The 19,748-nt window shown below is 31.9% G+C and overlaps 2 protein-coding genes across 2 annotated transcripts; one reads left to right on the top strand and one right to left on the bottom strand.

Annotated features, from left to right (window-relative positions):
- The first annotated feature begins 1,016 nt into the window (after nt 1-1,016).
- LOC147074990 (chymotrypsin-2-like) lies at nt 1,017-6,220 on the top strand. Its single transcript, XM_085943284.1, has 5 exons — nt 1,017-1,092; nt 2,394-2,559; nt 3,372-3,618; nt 4,180-4,317; nt 6,080-6,220. The coding sequence occupies exons 1-5, from the start codon at nt 1,017-1,019 to the stop codon at nt 6,218-6,220; spliced, it is 768 nt and encodes a 255-aa protein (XP_085799410.1).
- A 4,190-nt stretch (nt 6,221-10,410) lies between these two features.
- On the bottom strand, nt 10,411-19,483 carry LOC147074989 (chymotrypsin-1-like). The gene is made up of 5 exons (XM_085942749.1): nt 19,407-19,483; nt 17,953-18,127; nt 14,489-14,735; nt 13,231-13,371; nt 10,411-10,730 (listed from the first exon to the last, which is right to left on the bottom strand). Exons 1-5 carry the CDS (start codon nt 19,453-19,455, stop codon nt 10,590-10,592), a joined length of 753 nt encoding a protein of 250 aa, XP_085798875.1. The 5' UTR covers nt 19,456-19,483; the 3' UTR covers nt 10,411-10,589.
- Between the last annotated feature and the right edge of the window lie 265 nt (nt 19,484-19,748).

Below are 19,748 nucleotides of genomic sequence, written 5' to 3'. Positions count from 1 at the left end.
AGTATCAGGTTGTACGTATGATATCTGATAACAATAACAGCGTTGTTATCAGATATTTTATAGATATTGATTGATAACGATCAAAACCTCATTGAATTTAATACAATTGGATTACTACTGTATAAAATGCTTCACGAACAACGAGTTATTTTTTCAATCACAGTGCTATACGGCTCTTTCCGGTACGACGCTCATGGTGAACTGTGGACAGCGAAATTTAAGTATAATTTATAATATAACCGACAAAATAAATAATACCCTGTTGGAAATTCAAAGGTCCGATATTATTAGACGCTGCGAAGAGAAGGAGGCGTAAAATAAGTCCGAATTGCGTCGATTTCAGAAAAACATAACCTTTAGGATTGTCAAAAAAGCTGTTAGGTCCGGACATATTTAGCGTATGTACAATAAAAATCGTGTTCGGAAATTTGTACGTATGCAGTTCGCCGTTTCACACTTCATTTTATTACTTACTGGATTATTTTGTTAGGTTAAGTTAGGTTAGGTTAGGTTAGGTTAGGTTTTCATTCTTGAATTCATGAATGTTGCCAAAATCGGCTATGAAAATTTAATTAATGTTCATATTGAATCTAATAAAATTCTAGACCGTATATTATACGGTCATCTCTTTCCGATAGAGAGCTCACGGCGAACTGTGCTACGGTGAAATGTTTTACGTACACTTTACATCTAACCAATAAAAATATTCATTGTCATGCCTTTCCTATCATTCTTTTCATACCACAGCTATAGCAACAAATACATGCAATCACTGAGTGTAACCATTGTTTAATTTGTCAACCCCTAACCCCAAGACATATTGTACAATTAATATGTAGGTTTGACCTGCCTCCGCATTTGATTTGGTGACAGGCAGTCATATTTTTTGACGTACCCTTAACCAAAAGGGATGATGTAGCTGACTATTCACTTGATTGATTCAGATGAGAGCGAGTGTAATCACTAGTGGTATCACAAACCATACATTTTATTTCCCTCTATGGATCATTGTGATAATGTCAGATCATTTGACTTCTTTTCAAAAGACAGTAAGAGGCTCCTGCCTTGAAAGAACTACCGACGAAACCAAAGGTTTGTGGTGTTGTTAACAATTAGTATGTACCAACTATATATCTTTATATTGTTGTAATAATTACTATTATTTGTGAAAGATAATAATTATTGTTTATCTTCAGATATTACATAATTATTATTGATATTTTACCCTTTATTCTTAGTAACAATCACACCATCTTAAAAATAATTGATAATATTATGTCGTTTATGCAAAAAACATTGAAAATAATCAGAGCAATCAATTGACGAAATAATCTTGATTTTATTTTGAATAAATACAAGGTGATAGTTCAATAAAATCAGTTTTAATCTTTTTTCATAACTCTTCAGCAAAATGGTGAAAATTTTGTTGTTCTTCGTCGTAGCCCTGATTGCTTCGAGTTACGGTAAAAAATACAAATAAATAATTACGGTTTATTTAATAAATTATTCTGTGCTATTCCATTTTTAAATCTACTTATATATAGTGGTTTATCAATATTAGTGCTAGTGCTAATATTAGTGCGATGCTGCTAAGGACGTCGCCGTGGCGTTAGACGTTTATGTAGATATTTATTAGCAGTAAGCATGGCACACACGGTAGAATTAGTGATAAGTACTTCTTAAAAGTTTGGTGGTGAAATGAATAAGGTCGATAAAAACAGTTTGATAGGTACATAAAAACATTAACTGCTAGTTCTGTAAATTCGTAAATGATTGATTGGGTCAGCGGTGGCGAACTTATATCTTTCTCCAACACGGTGAGAAAACTTGATTCTCTCGTTTTCCTCAGAATTTTGGAAATTTGTATTTGTCGAGAAATTATTAATGAGATTCTAGAGAAATTTCACCACTAATAAATTCAATCCGTGAAATTTTCCGAAAAATGCTCTTGACTTTGATTCTTGACGAAACTTTCATTGTGGGGTAAAACTCCACAGTTTTAAAGAGATATTTTTTAAAGAATATAATGTTGACAAAACGTATCTTACAATAACCATAGTTGTAAAATTTATATTAAAGTATGTACTAAACAAATAAATCGGAAAACTGGGTAGCCAATTCGATTTCAAAATAATAATAGTTGGCTCCATCACCACGAATTATATGGAAAACAACTTTTAGAATGTAATTAATTAGGTATACATACATAATGTAAATTACTTTTTTTATGTTTTTTTAATTAATACACAACCAATACAGACGAAATTTTGTAAAGGATTAAAGAACCGATAACAATAAATGTATATTATAAATACTACAAATCACCCACCATGCACTTCATTTAAACAACAAAATATTATTATTTATTTACTTTGGGAATTCTAAATATTTAGCTGACTCGGATTCAGAATGGGACTGGAGGATTATCGGAGGATCTAACGCTGGTAGCCATGATGCCGAGTACCAGGCCTCTGTGAGGCTTGCTGGAAACGTTCACTTATGCGGAGGATCAATCATTGGCACCCGCACCATCCTCACTGCAGCACGTTGCGTTGTTGGGTGAGATTTAAATATTTGAAGCATTATATTTTCATGAAAACTGTAAGTTACTGTTTCTTTTCAACTGTTTCTTCTTTAATATTTCAAAGGTTCTCGTCTTCTTTTTAACGGCCCACATGCTCAGCGTACGTCAAAATGGAGCTTTTATGCTATTTTCAAAGCATGATCCTGGACATTCCTTAAACGTTGTAGATAATCTATTTACATAATTTTGAAGCCTTATTATCCTTTATATTTATTTTAAACATTCGATGACTGCATAAAGTATTTTTATTACATAAAATAGTATTCTTTTAAACCTCTCGCTCTAATATTTTAGAATATAGTCATATTTCAGTACGTCCATGTGAAGTGGTGTTAAGATTTTATATATTAATTAATTTTGAAAAGCATTTATAAAACCATTAGTAAAATTATATTATAATATAGACATTATTATAGTGAAATATTTACAATAAAAAATTATATTGATAATCTCTGTGATCCGAAATTTGACAAGAATTAAGCATTTTATTATTCAAAAAATGGGCAATTTAAAGATAATTTTAAAGATACTGATAATATGTCTTTGACCATTCAAATGTGATAAACATTCTACATTCAGTCGTCAAATATTTAAAATAAATATAAAGGATAATAAGGCTTCAAAATTATGTAAATAGATTATCTACAACGATTAAGGAATGTCCAGGATCATGCTTTGAAAATAGCATAAAAGCTCCATTTTGACTAACGCGGCGCACGTCCCCCCTTAAACCTAAGTATCTATATAATTTAATGTGGTAAAAATGTTGTTTACTTTTTATCAACAGACTTCCACCTGCAGCTTTAATCGTATACACAAACACCACGAAGCTAAATGCTGGTGGAACACGTTACGAAGTGGCTTCTTTTAAGGGTCATCCTTTGTACAATGAGATTTTTCACATCAATGATATCGCAGTCATCATCACTTCTCAAGATATTCAATTTGGAAAAGGTGTAAAATTGATAAAACTGGGAGAAACGTACATCAAAGAAGGGGTAGATGGTGTACTTACTGGGTGGGGATATACGACTGTAAGTTTGCTATTAATGTATACAATAGTTACATAATAAACCACTTCTTATATTCAACGAATAATTCATAAGATTTAAAAATGTAACATTCTGTATATTGAACATACATGATTTGAAAACATCTTATGCATATTATATCTACTAGAAAAAATCTATTTTAGAAAAAAAATACGACACCCGACGAGATTTGAATCTGCATAACCACTGGATTCCCGCCAGTGTGCTTTTCCACAGTTAATTGCTTAATTGGAAAGCTAAACTGTGAACAGTTGGAGGCCTTTTTCTAAATTTTCTGATGAATCTGTTGCGTCGTTTGCATCAAAAAATCGCCTTTGCTAAAGAGTACGTCCTGAGTGGCAGCGTTCTTAATTCATTAACACTGTTACCGGAGGTTTAAAACCATCTTAGCTATTTGCATTTTAAAACGGGTTGCTCGTAGTAAAAATATGTTGGATTTGTAGCGTCGTTCTGTATGGATATGTTAATCATTATCCTATTTTATTAGTATACATAGAAACGATGTAAAAAACATTACTTTAAAAAATCCCCTTATCTTTTCAGTTCCCTGGCACGGTTCCGAATGATCTACAAACAATTACATTGAAAACAATTAACTTTGCTGACTGCAAGGCAGTTCACAGTTCAATCACTGAAACTGAACTCTGCACATTAACCAAAACTGGTGAAGGAGCATGCATTGTAAGTTAATCATCTTTTTATTTCTCCTATTTATTCTTTACCAAAATCTCGCTTTAATTCTGAGAGGCAACAAATTGACATCCCTCCTTTCAGACATGGAAGTAAAATATGCTACAATCTTTTTCATTCATTTCTAGAGATATGAATATATTGATTATATAGGAATAGTCCCTGAACCAGCCTGCACCAAGTGAAAAGTTTCGTTAGTTTATCGCTAGACGATGAAAGTCATATCTGTCAGTTAACTAATCTCTCTATTCGTCGTTTCCTTAGTGTCATTGATATAATATTTACCAGTTATATTGCCAAGTTAGATCTTATTAACATAACGAGGATATTCTGGCAATGTGTTCTATCTATAAAATAACTAACTTTACAGGACAGACAAAAAAACCAAACGAAGCAATAATTTTATACAGTAAAGTCCCTAGGCAAAGTGTGGCCCTTACAATATGACCGCCAATCCATTAAGTATCTATTTTATTATTAATTTTCAGCAATATTAAACAGACACATATATAAAGAATCTTTAAATTTACGTACAAACCAAATACTAATAATTAGAGCAATTCCACGAAACCTTACTGTCAAACAGTGGTGGTTTTAGGTACGTGACGGTGACAGGCTTTGAGGTAAGTACCACTGTAAACATTTTGCCTGTGCGATACATCCAGTGACGTCCCGTGGGGGTAGGCAGATTGTATTTTTTTTCTTCAAATATATCTGAAACTGTGGACTCGTAATAACGTCTATTGAAGCAGAGATGGCATTTAAATTAGATTTGGATGACATAGTTACCTACTGACTTTGCAACAAAAAAGGCCAGGAAAGCTTTTTCTATTTTAATGGTTGAGTGTTAATAGACTATTAATTAATAGTGTATTTATGACTAAAAGTAAAATATTGGAGTCATGAAAGGATGATAAAAAATACCTTATAAAAAATGGGGCTGCATTTTGGCGCTGCCTAGGGGCGGCATTTTGTCTAGGGACGTCATTGGATACGTCGGTAGGTATTACTATATTATGTACTGCAATGGTTATTACAATACAGCAATAGTTATAATTTTTTATGGTTATATTATTTTTTAAGCCTAGATGTCGCAACTTTCTGGTAAGCGACTGACATTGTCTGCTTCATTAAAAACCGCCACAGCTCTCAAAAGTTGTAATATTTTTATTATTTCCTTTGTTCGTCGCTATTTTTAATTTACGGATCCTATGAAACGCATGACCTGCCTACTCCCACGGGATGTCACTGCTTTTATATGAAAATAAAAAGTTACATAATTACTGTAGATTACTAAATAATGTAAATCTTATTTTTCGAAAAAAATGACATAGATAAACTGTATTGTTTAAGTTCAAGTGTTTTAATAACACAAATTTGTTTTGGGCATATATTATGACCAATAATTATTATTGTAATCGCTGTGAGACATCGATTGACTATCAATCCATGTTAAATGTCAGAACATCTTGCCAGAATTGCCGCGATAAGAATGTCTGTGATCTGCGTAAAACATCAAGAGTAATAAACATTAAAGTTAATTTGTTATTTATAACTGTATACTAGTCAATGCTATGAATTGTTTTTTATTGTAAAATAAATTACCCCTAGATTTCATAATACCGATTCAATAAAACACAAGCTTCACCGAATCGCTGGGGACGTACAATGTCAACGTAGAAGATATATTACGGCACATGTTAAAACTAAATACATCATGTTATTGAAAATTATTGTATTTTACTGTTTCCAGGGTGATTCTGGTAATCCACTCGTCGTTGGAAACGAAGTTGTGGCAGTCATGTCCTGGGGTCCACCTTGCGCCATCGGTTCTCCTGATATATATGCTAGAGTCAGCGCATTTGTCCCATGGATCAAGGAAAACACTCAATAAATGTAATAATGAATTAACAAAAATATTGTTTATTGTGATAATTAATTGGAGTTTAATGGAACAAATAAATTAAAATACCTACGTATTTATAATTATTTATTTCTTCTCTTTTGATTGCTTGGGCAACCACCAAAATATATCTTGGGATGCAGGAGTTGCTGTAAGGAGTCGGTGCAGGTGTCTCACTCATTTTAGTCGAAATATTTTTATAGAATAGATTATAACAATAATTATACCATATCATTTACGATTGTATATATGGGTCGTGGATTCCTACTTTTAAACCTTCTTTGTATTTGTATTATTCCACGACGAGAAAGGTGTTCATTTAAAACAGAAAAGAATTCAAAATTATATACATATCTAAACGTAAAATCAGTTGCAACACATAATATTTTTTGTAGAATAATTATAGTGAGTTTTAGTACCTATAATAATATATTTCTTACATACAATGTAACCCTTATGTTTACCTTAATGGCTTAATGTAAATAGGAAGCCTCAGCCGGTCGGCGATGGGCGCCATGGTGTGGTGCTTCTGAAAAACTATGAACACAAAAGATTGAGAAAGTGCCTAACGTCCATTTTTCGCAAAAAAAAACTGTTGATACAACCTCCACTTTCATGATGTCCATATTATAATCTTACTAGGATCGAACATAGTATAGGTACTTAAATTCTATAAAAAAAAATATATGAATTCGCTTAGATGTAATATCTTTTGATTTTCTTTCCGGTTAAATCGAAATTTAGGCATATTTAAAAGAGAAAAACGTAATTCTTACAGACATAGATATTGATAGGTAGGGGTTTACGTAGGGTGTTGATTTATACTTTTCCACTTTTTAAAAACACGGATTCAGGGACATTAAGTATTACGTAAATCAGTGGCGAAGGGTGACTTTTGGAAAGAGGTAGGCTGTGGAGATATGATAAAAAGAGCACACTTGTCAGGTATACTTACGAGAATAGTACGATATTTACTACTAATGAATAGGCACACACTAATAAATGATAACGACACACTAATTCAATGAAACTTCAAAAACTCATTGACGACATAAAAATGAGCGATGTGTTTAAATTACGTATTTTTCAAAACATGTATACCCATCAAAAATCATTAGATAAAATTTATTTTTATTTTTAAAAACAATCTATACTTACTTATTTATTAATATTCGATTAAACGCCGTTAAAATTATTTTTTAATTATCTAATTATTAATGATTTTGGACAAAGTGCGCAGTCGTGACAACAATATTATGCGCGAATGTTTTAGGCTCTGCGAAAGGAGCTTGCCTCATTTCGTACAAATCAGCAGACTTGCTGAGGTTACGAGACGTAAAGTCCATACAAAAAAAATTCAGAATTATTCCAAACATAATCGGAAATTTATTTACGTCGAGAAGAGTTGCGGCATTTATTATTTAATTTACGGCGCGGCGCGCTGTGGTTTTTTTAATACCTTTGCAGTTGTTTTGTAAACTGTGTAATACTGTAATACATTCCTACATATGCGATCTCGTTGGCAAAATAAATAATTTTTATATAACATAAAATAATGAAGTGATTAAGTATATAAATATGTCAATATGCAATTAAAAAATATTTTTCTTAAGAAGGTAGGCTTTAAATAATCGCCTAGTATGGAGTCTTCGCCACTGACGTAAATATATATTGCTTGACAAGTAATAATTAATTATTAACAACATTTGTAAACGCACGCTTTGGCGCGAAAAGGTGGCAAACTGTATTTAGAAGCGACGTCAAGGCTCGGGGTAGGTTACCGACTGACCGTACCTACTCTCGATCATTCGTCTGCCCAGAAACAGATAGCGGTAACTTTCTTTGTGTTTGTTTTGCTGTGCATCCTGGTCTAGCCTTGACTCATTTACAGTAACAATAATATTATCATGATATTCCCAACTCTGTAGATTGGAGGATTTTTGATGGGGGATTTAGGCATTGTGATATTTGGTATCAATATATATATATATATATATATCAAAGATCATGAATCTTCTTCCATATTATGAAGCCTTCTATAACAAACTACGGAAGCAAGTTTAAATTTAACGTATGTAGGGATCCCGAACTATTTTCGATACCTATGAATCCCGGGATTGATAAACATAATCCTGAAACCTTCGGGATTGACTTTAATCAATTTTTATGAAACATAAAATAAAAACGAAAATATAACAGAAAAAATACTTCTAATAACAAATAACTACATTAGAAATAAACTGAGTTTGAATGAAGTTTGATTTATACCTATGTGTAAGTTGCCGATTCATTTTATTTTTTGACATCAATTTAAAAAAAATGAGAAAGATTGGAAAAAAACAATGCTTTGCACTTTTATCAAAGTAATTCCACCATGATCTCATACGTTTTACGGCAGTTTCATATTTGGCTGACTAATTAGATTTATGAAGCGGAAACGCCATAAGTACACCATGATTATTTGCTTTACTATTTTAAATCTCTTAAAAAGTTTTTACTGTCAGAAACAGCAATCTCATAATAAATTCACATTATTATTTATATTACAATATTATTTATTCCATTAAATTTATGTATTTCCAAGATTGAACCTAGATATACAATATTAACAATAAATGTCTTAAATAGTATAAATTATACTAGATCCCGGGATTGTTGAATTGTAATCCCGAAATCCCGGGATCAGAATTTTGGCTCGGGATTGGATTCCCTAAACGTATGTATGTACATAATATGTGCCATTTTTGTATGAAAGAAAGAAACAAGAGTCTATAAATGAGAATTATAAGTCCTTTATGTTCCTTTTTTTATTTCATTTTCAAGAAGATTTTGTTCAAATATATTTAATGTATGTGATAGAAAATATACACTAAAAAAATAATGGGTACTGTTCGGTTATACCGGAGCCAGCGGAAAACGCATTTTGAAAATAGCCGATAAACTGGATTATTTGTTAGGTTAACCTAACCAAACCTAACCTAACCTAACCTAACCTAACCTAACCTAACCTAACCTAACCTAACCCAACCTAACCGAACCTAAACTAACCCAAACTAACAAATAATCCAGTTTATCGACTATTTTCAAAATGCGTTTTCCGCTGGCTCCGGTATAACCGAACAGTACCAAATAATGCATTATTTTGTGCAAAACAATGGGTAATAATAAAGTTATTCTTTTGATTGATAATGAACAGTATCTGTCAAATGTAGGTGTTCCCTCATCATCTTGACTTTCATTCTTTTCATTGCTGAATTGAATGCCGAAGTTTTCCTATATTACTACCACTACAAACTTCCACATCTATAGTGACCAGGTATTTGTGTCTATACAGTCGTATAATAATGTGTCCAGAAAATTGTATGTATGAAGGTTACCGTATCACAATTTACCGTGAGCAGTTGTATTGAAACATATGGTTATATAGCATTGAGATCAAATTCATGTCTAAATAAAACCCACCGGAATACAGGGAAGGGACAGAAGAAAATATGTACTATGTGTCATTTCCCTCCATTTTAGAAAAAGAAAACACTCTGTCACTTTGCTTCGTTGAATGGATTTTCGTCTAAATTTAGGACTTGGAGGTGAACAAATAACACACCGGAATTGTGGTCGGAAACGGCAAGGTATATTTACGTTAATATATTCTAAAGGTTACATTTTTATACAAATTCTTTTCAATTTATGGTTTTGTCGGATAGCGAGGTTAACACTGCTTACTGCGTTGCTGTCAAAAATGCCTCTCCCGCTAAAATAAACGGTTGCTTACGAGCCGTACAAATGCGGCGTTGCCATTCGTATTTTTTTAACGGCATTCAGACAATGTTGCCGGTCAGATATTTAACATTATTTAATTATTTTCGCAATCAACCCTTACTATTTGTTGGATTTGATACCGACTCGGGCCTCTCCAGATACACAGAGACATCCCCAAATGGGGACCATTCGGGGGTGTAACATATGGTAAGTTAATTAAAAATACAATCATATTATTTATGATTCAGAAGTAGGTTAACAAGTAGATTCTCGTGAAATTCTAAACGAAAAACGCGTAATTTTTTATGTCAATGCTATATAAACATCTTTTTCCGATACGGCGAACTACATACGTACGATTTCCATGCAATTGTGTAATAATACAGGATTGAGAAACAAGGCGTGGTAATACAAAACTAATTATATTATCAGATTTTTTTATTTCAGACAAAACTCCACAAGGACTTATCTACAATACATTTTTTTTCAAATTAAAAGGTATGAATTACTTTTCTGTTTTAGTTGATTTTATTGGTATCACATTTTTGCTGGCAGTATTTGCTTCCAGTTGATTTTTTTTCTTAAAATAAGCAAATTGAATTTATAGTAAGTTTTCCTTGATCCATGGAATATATGCGCTGACTCGGGCGTACACATCAGGATAACCTGTGGCGCATGGTACCGAATAAGACACGATTCCTACAACTTCATTTTTAACGACGAGTGGACCACCAGAGTCACCCTGGAAGAAGACAAAAAAATCAATGTCACACTATAGTCCGACAACATAAAACCGAACCTTTTGTGCTATTTTCGGCCAGTATACGAGCGTATAACAAGGAAACAGCTCGTATTACACGTGGAAAATCGTCAAAGTTACTTTCAATATGAATAAATGATTAAACTACTGTCCACAACAAGATCTCGGCGATAACAGAAAGTCGCTTTTGTCGCGTATAGAAGCTTTTTTGTGTTGTCATTTTTTGAGAAAACTAATCCGGCGAAATTAGCTTTTTAATTTATAACAATAATTCTATTCTCAGCAATTCACTTAGAAACCCAATTTATATTCGATAATTAACAATAGAAAAATAAATAAAATAATTTTAATATTAGTACCTATTATGAGAGTTAGGTTAATTAATACTGAGTAATTATTGAGTTTGGAAGGAAATAAATCCTTAAACCCACTTTATTTCATTAACTGATTATATTGCTATAGGTGTGTATTAATTAAATAATTAGGAGAACACAAATTATGACTGTACTGTTTTTTCATCACTTTTAAATATATGATCACATTAAAAACAATAATTTCTCGTGCTTGTCTTTGTAAAGGTTTGTTGTAATATCCCTATCGAGATGGGGTATTCATTGAAAAACTGTAAATATCCTATTGTATCGTGTAAAACAGACTTTTCACACACAGACGCAACATTTACGCTCGCAAACGCAGCGCTTACTTACCTACTATATGCGCACGAAAGTAAGTGTGCTTCTGCGCAGGTCCTTTTTTAAGTTGTTTAGTTATAATAATATTGTATTCGGTTGTGTAGGAGGACGGGGTGATTGGGTTGGCCCTCCGCGATTTTTTTCAAGGCGGAGTACGTTCCTAAAAAAATCTATCTAAAGTCTCATGGTTATACACTTCCAAATTCGTGTGTGTTTAACAGTATAACATCAATACGTGTTACAATATACAATAATAATGTTAATCAATTTATTATTATACTATCTAACAGAACAAGACAAAACAGAACATGACAAAATAGAACAAGACAAAACAGAACACGACAAAACAGAACATGACAAAACAGAACATGACAAAACAGAACAGTGACAAAACAGAACTACGATAAATATAACTATGTCCTTTCAGGAAAAATATAAATTTAATATTGAAATTGTCCTATCTCTATTATGTTGATAGATTTTTAATAGCAGAGATTTTCAATACGCCATAATAAATCAAATTATATACCTAATTTCTGCATTACTTATCGCTAGAAAGCCTCAAATACACTTAACTCGGTGTTGCCGACAAGCTTAGGATGGACTTGGGTCGAAATCCCGAAGGGAGATAAAAAAAATGCGCAATCGTAACACTTATCTTGAATTGCGCAAATTTAAAAAAAATTTTGTTTCCCTTGTAAAATTTGCGCAATCCAAAATAAGTGTTATGTACAATTGCACAATTTTTTGCAGGAGAGGCAAAACCCATTTTTTCTAGAAAAACAGTTTTTTGTTTCCCTTGTAAAATTTGCGCAATTCAAAATAAGTGTTACGATTGCGCAATTTTTTGCAGGAGAGACAAAAAACCATTTTTTCGTCATTTTTGATTTCGTCCAGCACCCCGACTATTATTAGCTAGTGCTCATACAGGTCGCCTTGAAGTTATAAAGAAAAAGTGTGAGACACTTAGTAATCGCAATAGTGGTGCATGATTATCTAAATCAAACAGATAAATTGAGGTATTTACGCCAAATGGCCAACATGCAGTGATTACGTTATACAATTTGATATACTCTATATATAAAAAATGCATTATTTTCAAAATAACGGTATTGTAAAAAAAAATGAAAGTATATATTATACCTTAAAAATTGTTTTTTTTAATATTAAATATTTATATATAAGTATATGTATTTCGTTTAAAATTTAATTAATAAATAGATTCCACAAAAATTAATATTTCATTTTTCCCCTTGCTGTTCTGTTTTGTCATGTTCTGTTTTGTCCGGTCGCCATATTTTTTATATTTAGACTGGATAATAAAAATCAAATAACTACACCGAAACTAAAACCTATTATGTATAAAGGCGAGTCATAGGTTAATTACTGTTTTTAAAACAAAATAATATTGGGGAAAGTATGGGTTATGATTTTAAAGACGATCTGATACAAATGTTGTAAATCAACTTGTATAAATAGTAAGTATCTCAAGTTTGCTCTCCGCGAGTGTATATAGTGCCTGAAGATGCTAAAAGGCGAAACTATTATTTATATGTCAGCGATGTTCAATCAGTAGCACGGGAGATTTGATAGCTCTCGAAACTATTAATTCAAGGCGTTAATTGAAAACTCTAAGTGTACGACCTGATTGAACAGCGTTCGGCGGGGCGTGAGCGGCATGCGCAACTCCGCATGTACATTATAATTATGTGTTTTGATGAATTACATTTTCAAATTGAATTCAGTATATATATAAGTATACAAAAACGATAAACGGTAAAGGGACTTACAGAGCAAAAACCTTCTCCTTCTTTTGTGGATGTGCATATCTGAAATATGTTGACGGAAGGGTATGACTTCTTGCACTCTACAAGTGTCGTTGTTTTCAATTTGGCGATCTTCAATTCGTTGGGAGTAATATTGCTAGGGTACTTGAAAAGAAAACAACATGGTTTTGAAATAACATTTTTCCATAAATATGAAAAGTAAATTAAAGCAGTGCTTGAAATAGAAAATATTACTAACCGGAGCGCTCGATAATTTTCTAAACATTTTAACATATTTATCTAATTCTATGTATGTTTTATAAAATTAAGTGTGTTATTTTTTGTTATATAGTCTACATAGCTCAGTCTGTCAAATTATTGTTTCTACCAAATAAAGCGATAATCATGGGTATTTTATGAATCTGAGCTACACTCCGGTGCGTTCCGGTTCATTCCAAGCCCTGATTGGTAGCCAATAACGAAATAGGAGGATTTTTTTGCATAAATTCTACAGAAGAAAAATTAATAGAGAAACAGAACCTTTAGTAAATTTTAGGAATTAGAGTTAGTGATGAAATTTAAGGAAATACAAATTAGCCAGGATATTGGAGGCGTCATATGGAATTATCTAGCAGTATTTACATTTCTGATGCATTCACAAATGCGGTCTTTAATATATTAATTTTGGTAGTCTGCTTTTGTGTTTTTTAAACCAAAGTACCGATTACTTTAATTACTTACCGGCAATGACATTATTAATGGACGATGCACTCAGTACAGTAGCTAGCAAGTAAATTCGCCCATAGGGACATTCGCACGTGCATAGGTAGACGTCACGCAATATCCATTATGCGATATCACGCATCGGGAATTTATAGCAATATCACCTTTATTGTAACGGTGTTAGAACAGTGTTTCTAGTACCAATGTTCGTTTGAGCGAACCTGTTCGAACCGAACCATTCGGCAGACCCGATAAAAAGTTTCGGGAATTTATAGCAATATCACCTTTATTGTAATGGCGTTAGAACAGATTATGCCATTCGGCAGACCCGACAAAAAAGTGAGTGTCATTTTTTTTCCCAGATGCTTCGTCCATATTAATGTCATTGCTTACCGGTATCAAGACCTCTCCAAATTTTAGTTGTACTAATTATTGTAGTCCTACTATATTTTTTTTATTCAACGAATACTTCTCAAAAATAGTTTCTCAAATCAGATATTGGTAGATATTTAAAAGCTCGTTGATTATACGACATATTATAAAAATAGTTAAAGCTTACGGAAAACAAGCCCCATCCGGTGACCGTAGCTTCGACTCCTCCATCAATGAATAGTTCTCCCAGTTTGATTATTTTAACACCTGTGCCCATAACTATAGGTTGAGTAGTAGTGATGATTCCGACGTCATCGCTAATCAGGACTGCATCGTACCGTGGATGGATCTTAAAGGAGGTTATTGCATAGCGTGTGCCACCCGACAATAAAGTTGTGGTATTCGTGACTATAACCATTTCGGAGGCCACTTTGCTGTTCGTGAAAAGGATGTTCTGGTATTAGTTCAAAAATATATAAAAAATATTATGGGTGAAGGATGATGTTTCGGTTGAACAGAACAGTGACAAAACAGAACATGACAAAACAGGACATGACAAAACAGAACATGACAAAACAGAACAGTGACAAAACAGAACAACGATAAATATAACTATGACCTTTCTGGAAAAATATAAATTTAATATTGAAATTGTCCTATCTCTATTATCTTGATAGATTTTTAAGAGCACAGATTTTCAATACGCCATAATAAATCAAATTATATACCTAATTTCCGCATTACTAATCGCTAGAAAGCCTCAAATAAACTGAACTCGATGTTGCCGGCAAGCTTAGGATATCTAATTTTAATCAATATAATATGTTCAAAATGATTGGGTGACTAGATACAACGAAAAAATCAGTTTAATGAATTGAGGTATTTACGCCGAATGGCCAACATGCAGTGATTACATTATACAATTTTATATATATATATATATATTTCGACCATGTTCGATCCTAATAGGATCATATGAGCCTCCACAGAGTAATGGTATTTTAAACCTTGATACTTATACCTTATACCTTGATGATTTCAGTTAAAATTTGTTTTTTTTTATATTAAATATTTATAAATAAGTATATGTATTTCTTTTAAAATTAATAAATAGATTCCACAAAAATTAATGTTTTAATGAAATAACCGAGTCAATTCAATTGATTCAATTGTAAAACTTATTCAATCAATAATCTGATACAATAATTTGAAAATGTTAAAAATACGAATATATAACCATCGAATGCTAAAATCATTTGCAACACATACGAGCTATTTAAAGAGCTTTTAAAATCTTGTGGATGAAAGTGAAAATACAGTATTTGGACAGCGCCGCTTTGGTTTGATTAGTAAATATATCGCGAAGGTATTGAAAAATACAAAAAAAAAATATCTACCAAAGCATAAGATTATACATACGTTAACATAACAAAATTAACATAGTTGACATGCGTTATGACAACGTATTATAATTATCTCGGTGATCGGGCGTAAAGGTTGTTATAGGCTTTGTAATCAACTTTATTTGTTAAGTAGATGAATTCAATTACTTTACGAACCGGAATGCAATTGAAACATTTTTCACGGGATTTCACAACCTGGAGCGGTGCTTCGGTGCGCTTTGGTTAATTTTGAGCCCTGAAGAAACTACTTACACTATACTATCATAAATACGTTAAAGGAAGATCGTATGACCTTGTATAAATAGGTATATCAAAATAAATGTAAAACATAATCATAGAGAAGTTATAATTTTTCTTTAGACCATGTCCGATCCTAATAGGATCATATAAGCCTCCACAGAGTGGAGGTTTGTATTAGCAGATTTTGTTTTTACGAGAAATTGATGTCACCCACTGCTCAACCTATTAGATCCATAATCTGGCTCATAGACAAATTGAAAAACAATGTGTACTTGTATTTGCCAGACCCAGGATTTGAACCTTGGACCCACGACGCTATAGGCCAGCGATGACAAATATGTGACACGCGTGCCCAACTTGGCAGGATAAAAGTTTTCGACGGCACGCCAAAAAATAAATTCCTTTTATTTTTTAATATTTACAACGTTTATAGCAGAAACATATGAATTCAAAGCGAAATAATGTTGATGTATTTGTATATTGTGGCAACACTCGACAGTAAAGTTGATGTTCTATATTGTATCATGTACATTCAAAGACTAGAAATAGGTTGACAAAGGAAGATTTAGCAGCATGTATTAATTTGCAATCAATGAAATAATATCAGCCTGATATAAAAAAGTCTCGCAAAAAACATGAAACAAAAAAACTTCAATAAAAAATTTGTGTCTTATTAAAAGTTTTTATATTTCCTTATTTTCTTTCATTTACATATGTTTCATTTTTTTATATATTCAATAAACAATATAGTTACCTACCAATGTACTTAACTATTTTTTTTATATTCAATAAATATAATTTAGATTATATGTGTACACTTAAAAGGGAATGGCACGCGCCAAGAATTTTAAAAAATTGGCTTATTTTGGCACGCCGATCAAATTCTATTTGCCATCCCTGTTCCCATCGCCGACGCCTAAGCCGTGCGGCGATCATGGGTACAGTGGTTAAATAATATTAATATGTAATATATAAAGCGATATTTGACTAGCGCTTTAAAGCTTTTTTTAGAATGGTGTGGAAATGTATTCAGTTTTAGATATTGGAAACCTCACAGTCCCAGAAAGCTTCCAATTATTACAAACTGGCGGCTCTCGTGGTGCAGTTGGTAAGGCGCTCGCCTTCCACCCTAGAGTTCCTGGGTTCGATTCCCGGTCATGACAAAAACATTTATGTGTTTTTCTCAAAGCCTGGGTGTTTGTGACTGTTCAAAATTACTAACAACCACCTTGTACGAAAAAGCAAGGACATGGTTATTAATAATTCTAAAAAAAAAAAAAAAAATTATTACAAACTTAATCGGTGTATATTAATTTGATCATCAATCATAAAAAATTAATTTTCTGGCGGAGTGTAGTTAAATAGTTTTATTTATTTAGAATACAGTATAACCCATATTTTACGTTTTTTAAGGGACTGGAAAAAAACCTAATTGGAGGGAAAATGTAAAAGGGGGGTATTGAAAAAAAGAACATTAAAATTTTATGTTTCTAAAAAAATAACGTTTTATTAAAAAACAACATTCACTTAATTTTTTTATTGAAAAAATCATGTACATATGTATATTAGTTTGTTGCATTTTTGTTTTTTTTGTTATGTAATTCTCTTTCAAGACTATATAAACATTTAAAAGTGTCATCTTGGATATCAGCAAAGTTTGTAAAGTAGGTTTTTAAACCCTCGGTGAACCTCATCGCTTCTTATTTTGTTGGAATATCAACCTCGTCTTCATCAGACAGTTCTTCAGAAGCGCGCGTAACTTGCATATTTTGAATATTTCCGACGTAAATCGCGGGAAAGAAAAACGTAAATGCGGGTATTAAATGTACTGAAATACATCAGGACCGAAAAAATTACACGCAATTGCCGGGAAAACGTGAATACCGGGCACGTAAAAACGAGGTTATACTGTATATACTTTTAAATTATCTTCTTGTTACTTAAGGATGATTTATATGAAATTTCATGCAGAAGAAGATGGGGAATAAATATAATTAATTATTCTTACTCAGTAAGGCAATGCGCTGCAGTGAGGATGGTGCGTGGGCCAATAATAGATCCTCCACATTGCAGTCTGTTATTAGTATACCTCAAAGAGACTTGGTATTCAGCATCGTATCTCCCAGCAATATCTCCTCCGATAATTCTTTGGTTCCATCTAGCATTAGAGCTGGGTGGAGCACCTGTTCGTTCAGATATTAAAAAAGCGTTAGTAAGCTGTACCTATTCCCAGTGACGTGTCTAGAAATATTGGGCACGTATGTAAAAATATGAAAGGACCCCCTTACTATATTTCGATAAAAATATCTGTCTGAAATCAAAGTTCAAAAATCGGATTTCCGTGTGATTTATTTATTAAATCTAAATTTTTTTTGTGCACGGTATAATGAATTAATAATATAGAAAATGGGAAATAATATATATTCAATATGATAACAATATATTATACTGATATACTATTTTGATATACTTATAGTTGATAAATAAAATAAAGTTATAATTGGTATTCTTAAAAGATTTACACACATTGAGCAGTGTTAGTACCTAATGATTATTTTCATTTTATATTTATATGTACCTACTAACGCTTTCGGGAAAACGCAATATAGGATTTTCAGTGTTATTTTTTTTAATGTATTTGTATGAATTTGTTTGTCATTTATATGTAATGTTATTGAATTATTATAATTATGATGATCAGAAGGAACATTTTAAGGATTTAGAGTTGTTTAACATTCACCTGTCATCTAATGAAACATGTGAGAGACAAATTGCTGTACCTATTATGTCACTTACTGTACATAATTGGATATAATATTAACTAATAAATCATAATATGATACATTATTAACCAAATTTGGCGCGTTGGAAAATAGCTGATTAAGAGAAATTAGTTAGTTAATTAAATTATTATAGTTTGGTTCATTCGTCAATCTGTCTGAAGATTTGGACCAACTCCCTTACGTGATAACTTGCAATTATTAAACATTTCATAGATTAAAACGGCCAGGATTGTTGGACATTGAGGCAGAATATATACAAAAAATGAATATATAAATAATATTAAATTCTACAGGTTTGTCGATAGCTATTTCGGTTTGTAACACCATTATCAAGACTATTCCGATTCAGATAGGCCATTTGCCTTTACTTAAATACTATACGTATAGATGGAGACAGAAGACATTTTCTTATTCGTATACTTCTATTACTATGGTGTTACAACCAAAATAGCTATCGACAAAACCTTTTTTTTATTTTTAAAAACCTGTAGAATTTAATATTATTTATATTTTCATTTCTTGTAAAATGGAATTATACCAAGTAAATGCTAACTCAATCCATACTACATACTTTATAAGATATAATTATGGGTAAATTGGAATAACACATAAGTTAATTATGAATAATAACGAATTCAATTAAAGATAAAGTACAATAAAACAATATTTGTATACTTACCATAACTCAAAGCAACCAGGGCCGCCACAAATAATAATATTTTCACCATGTTGTTGAAGGGAAGTGTAAAAAAAATTACCACTGATGTTATTCAACATCAACTCGTATTTATTTAAAATTTTCAAGATTATTATCAATTTAATTATTGTAAAATCTAATGATGCTATTATTATCAAAAATCAGAGATAACTGATCGATTGCATTTTCGAAGATTGTCCGTATATTATGTGCAACAATGAACTTGAGTATTTTGACAGTTTTATAGATTTTTAATGAAGATTGTAGAATGTAGATGAATCGTTTTCACCGTTTTCACTTAGTTTTGCATATTCAAATTCAATT

Source organism: Rhyacophila brunnea, unplaced genomic scaffold (genome assembly GCF_057557595.1).
Source record: "Rhyacophila brunnea isolate RB1 unplaced genomic scaffold, BYU_Rbru_1.0 scaffold_15, whole genome shotgun sequence".
Taxonomy (NCBI): domain Eukaryota; kingdom Metazoa; phylum Arthropoda; class Insecta; order Trichoptera; family Rhyacophilidae; genus Rhyacophila; species Rhyacophila brunnea.
Note: the sequence above shows the minus strand (reverse complement) of the source record. Positions and strands in the feature narration are given on the sequence as shown.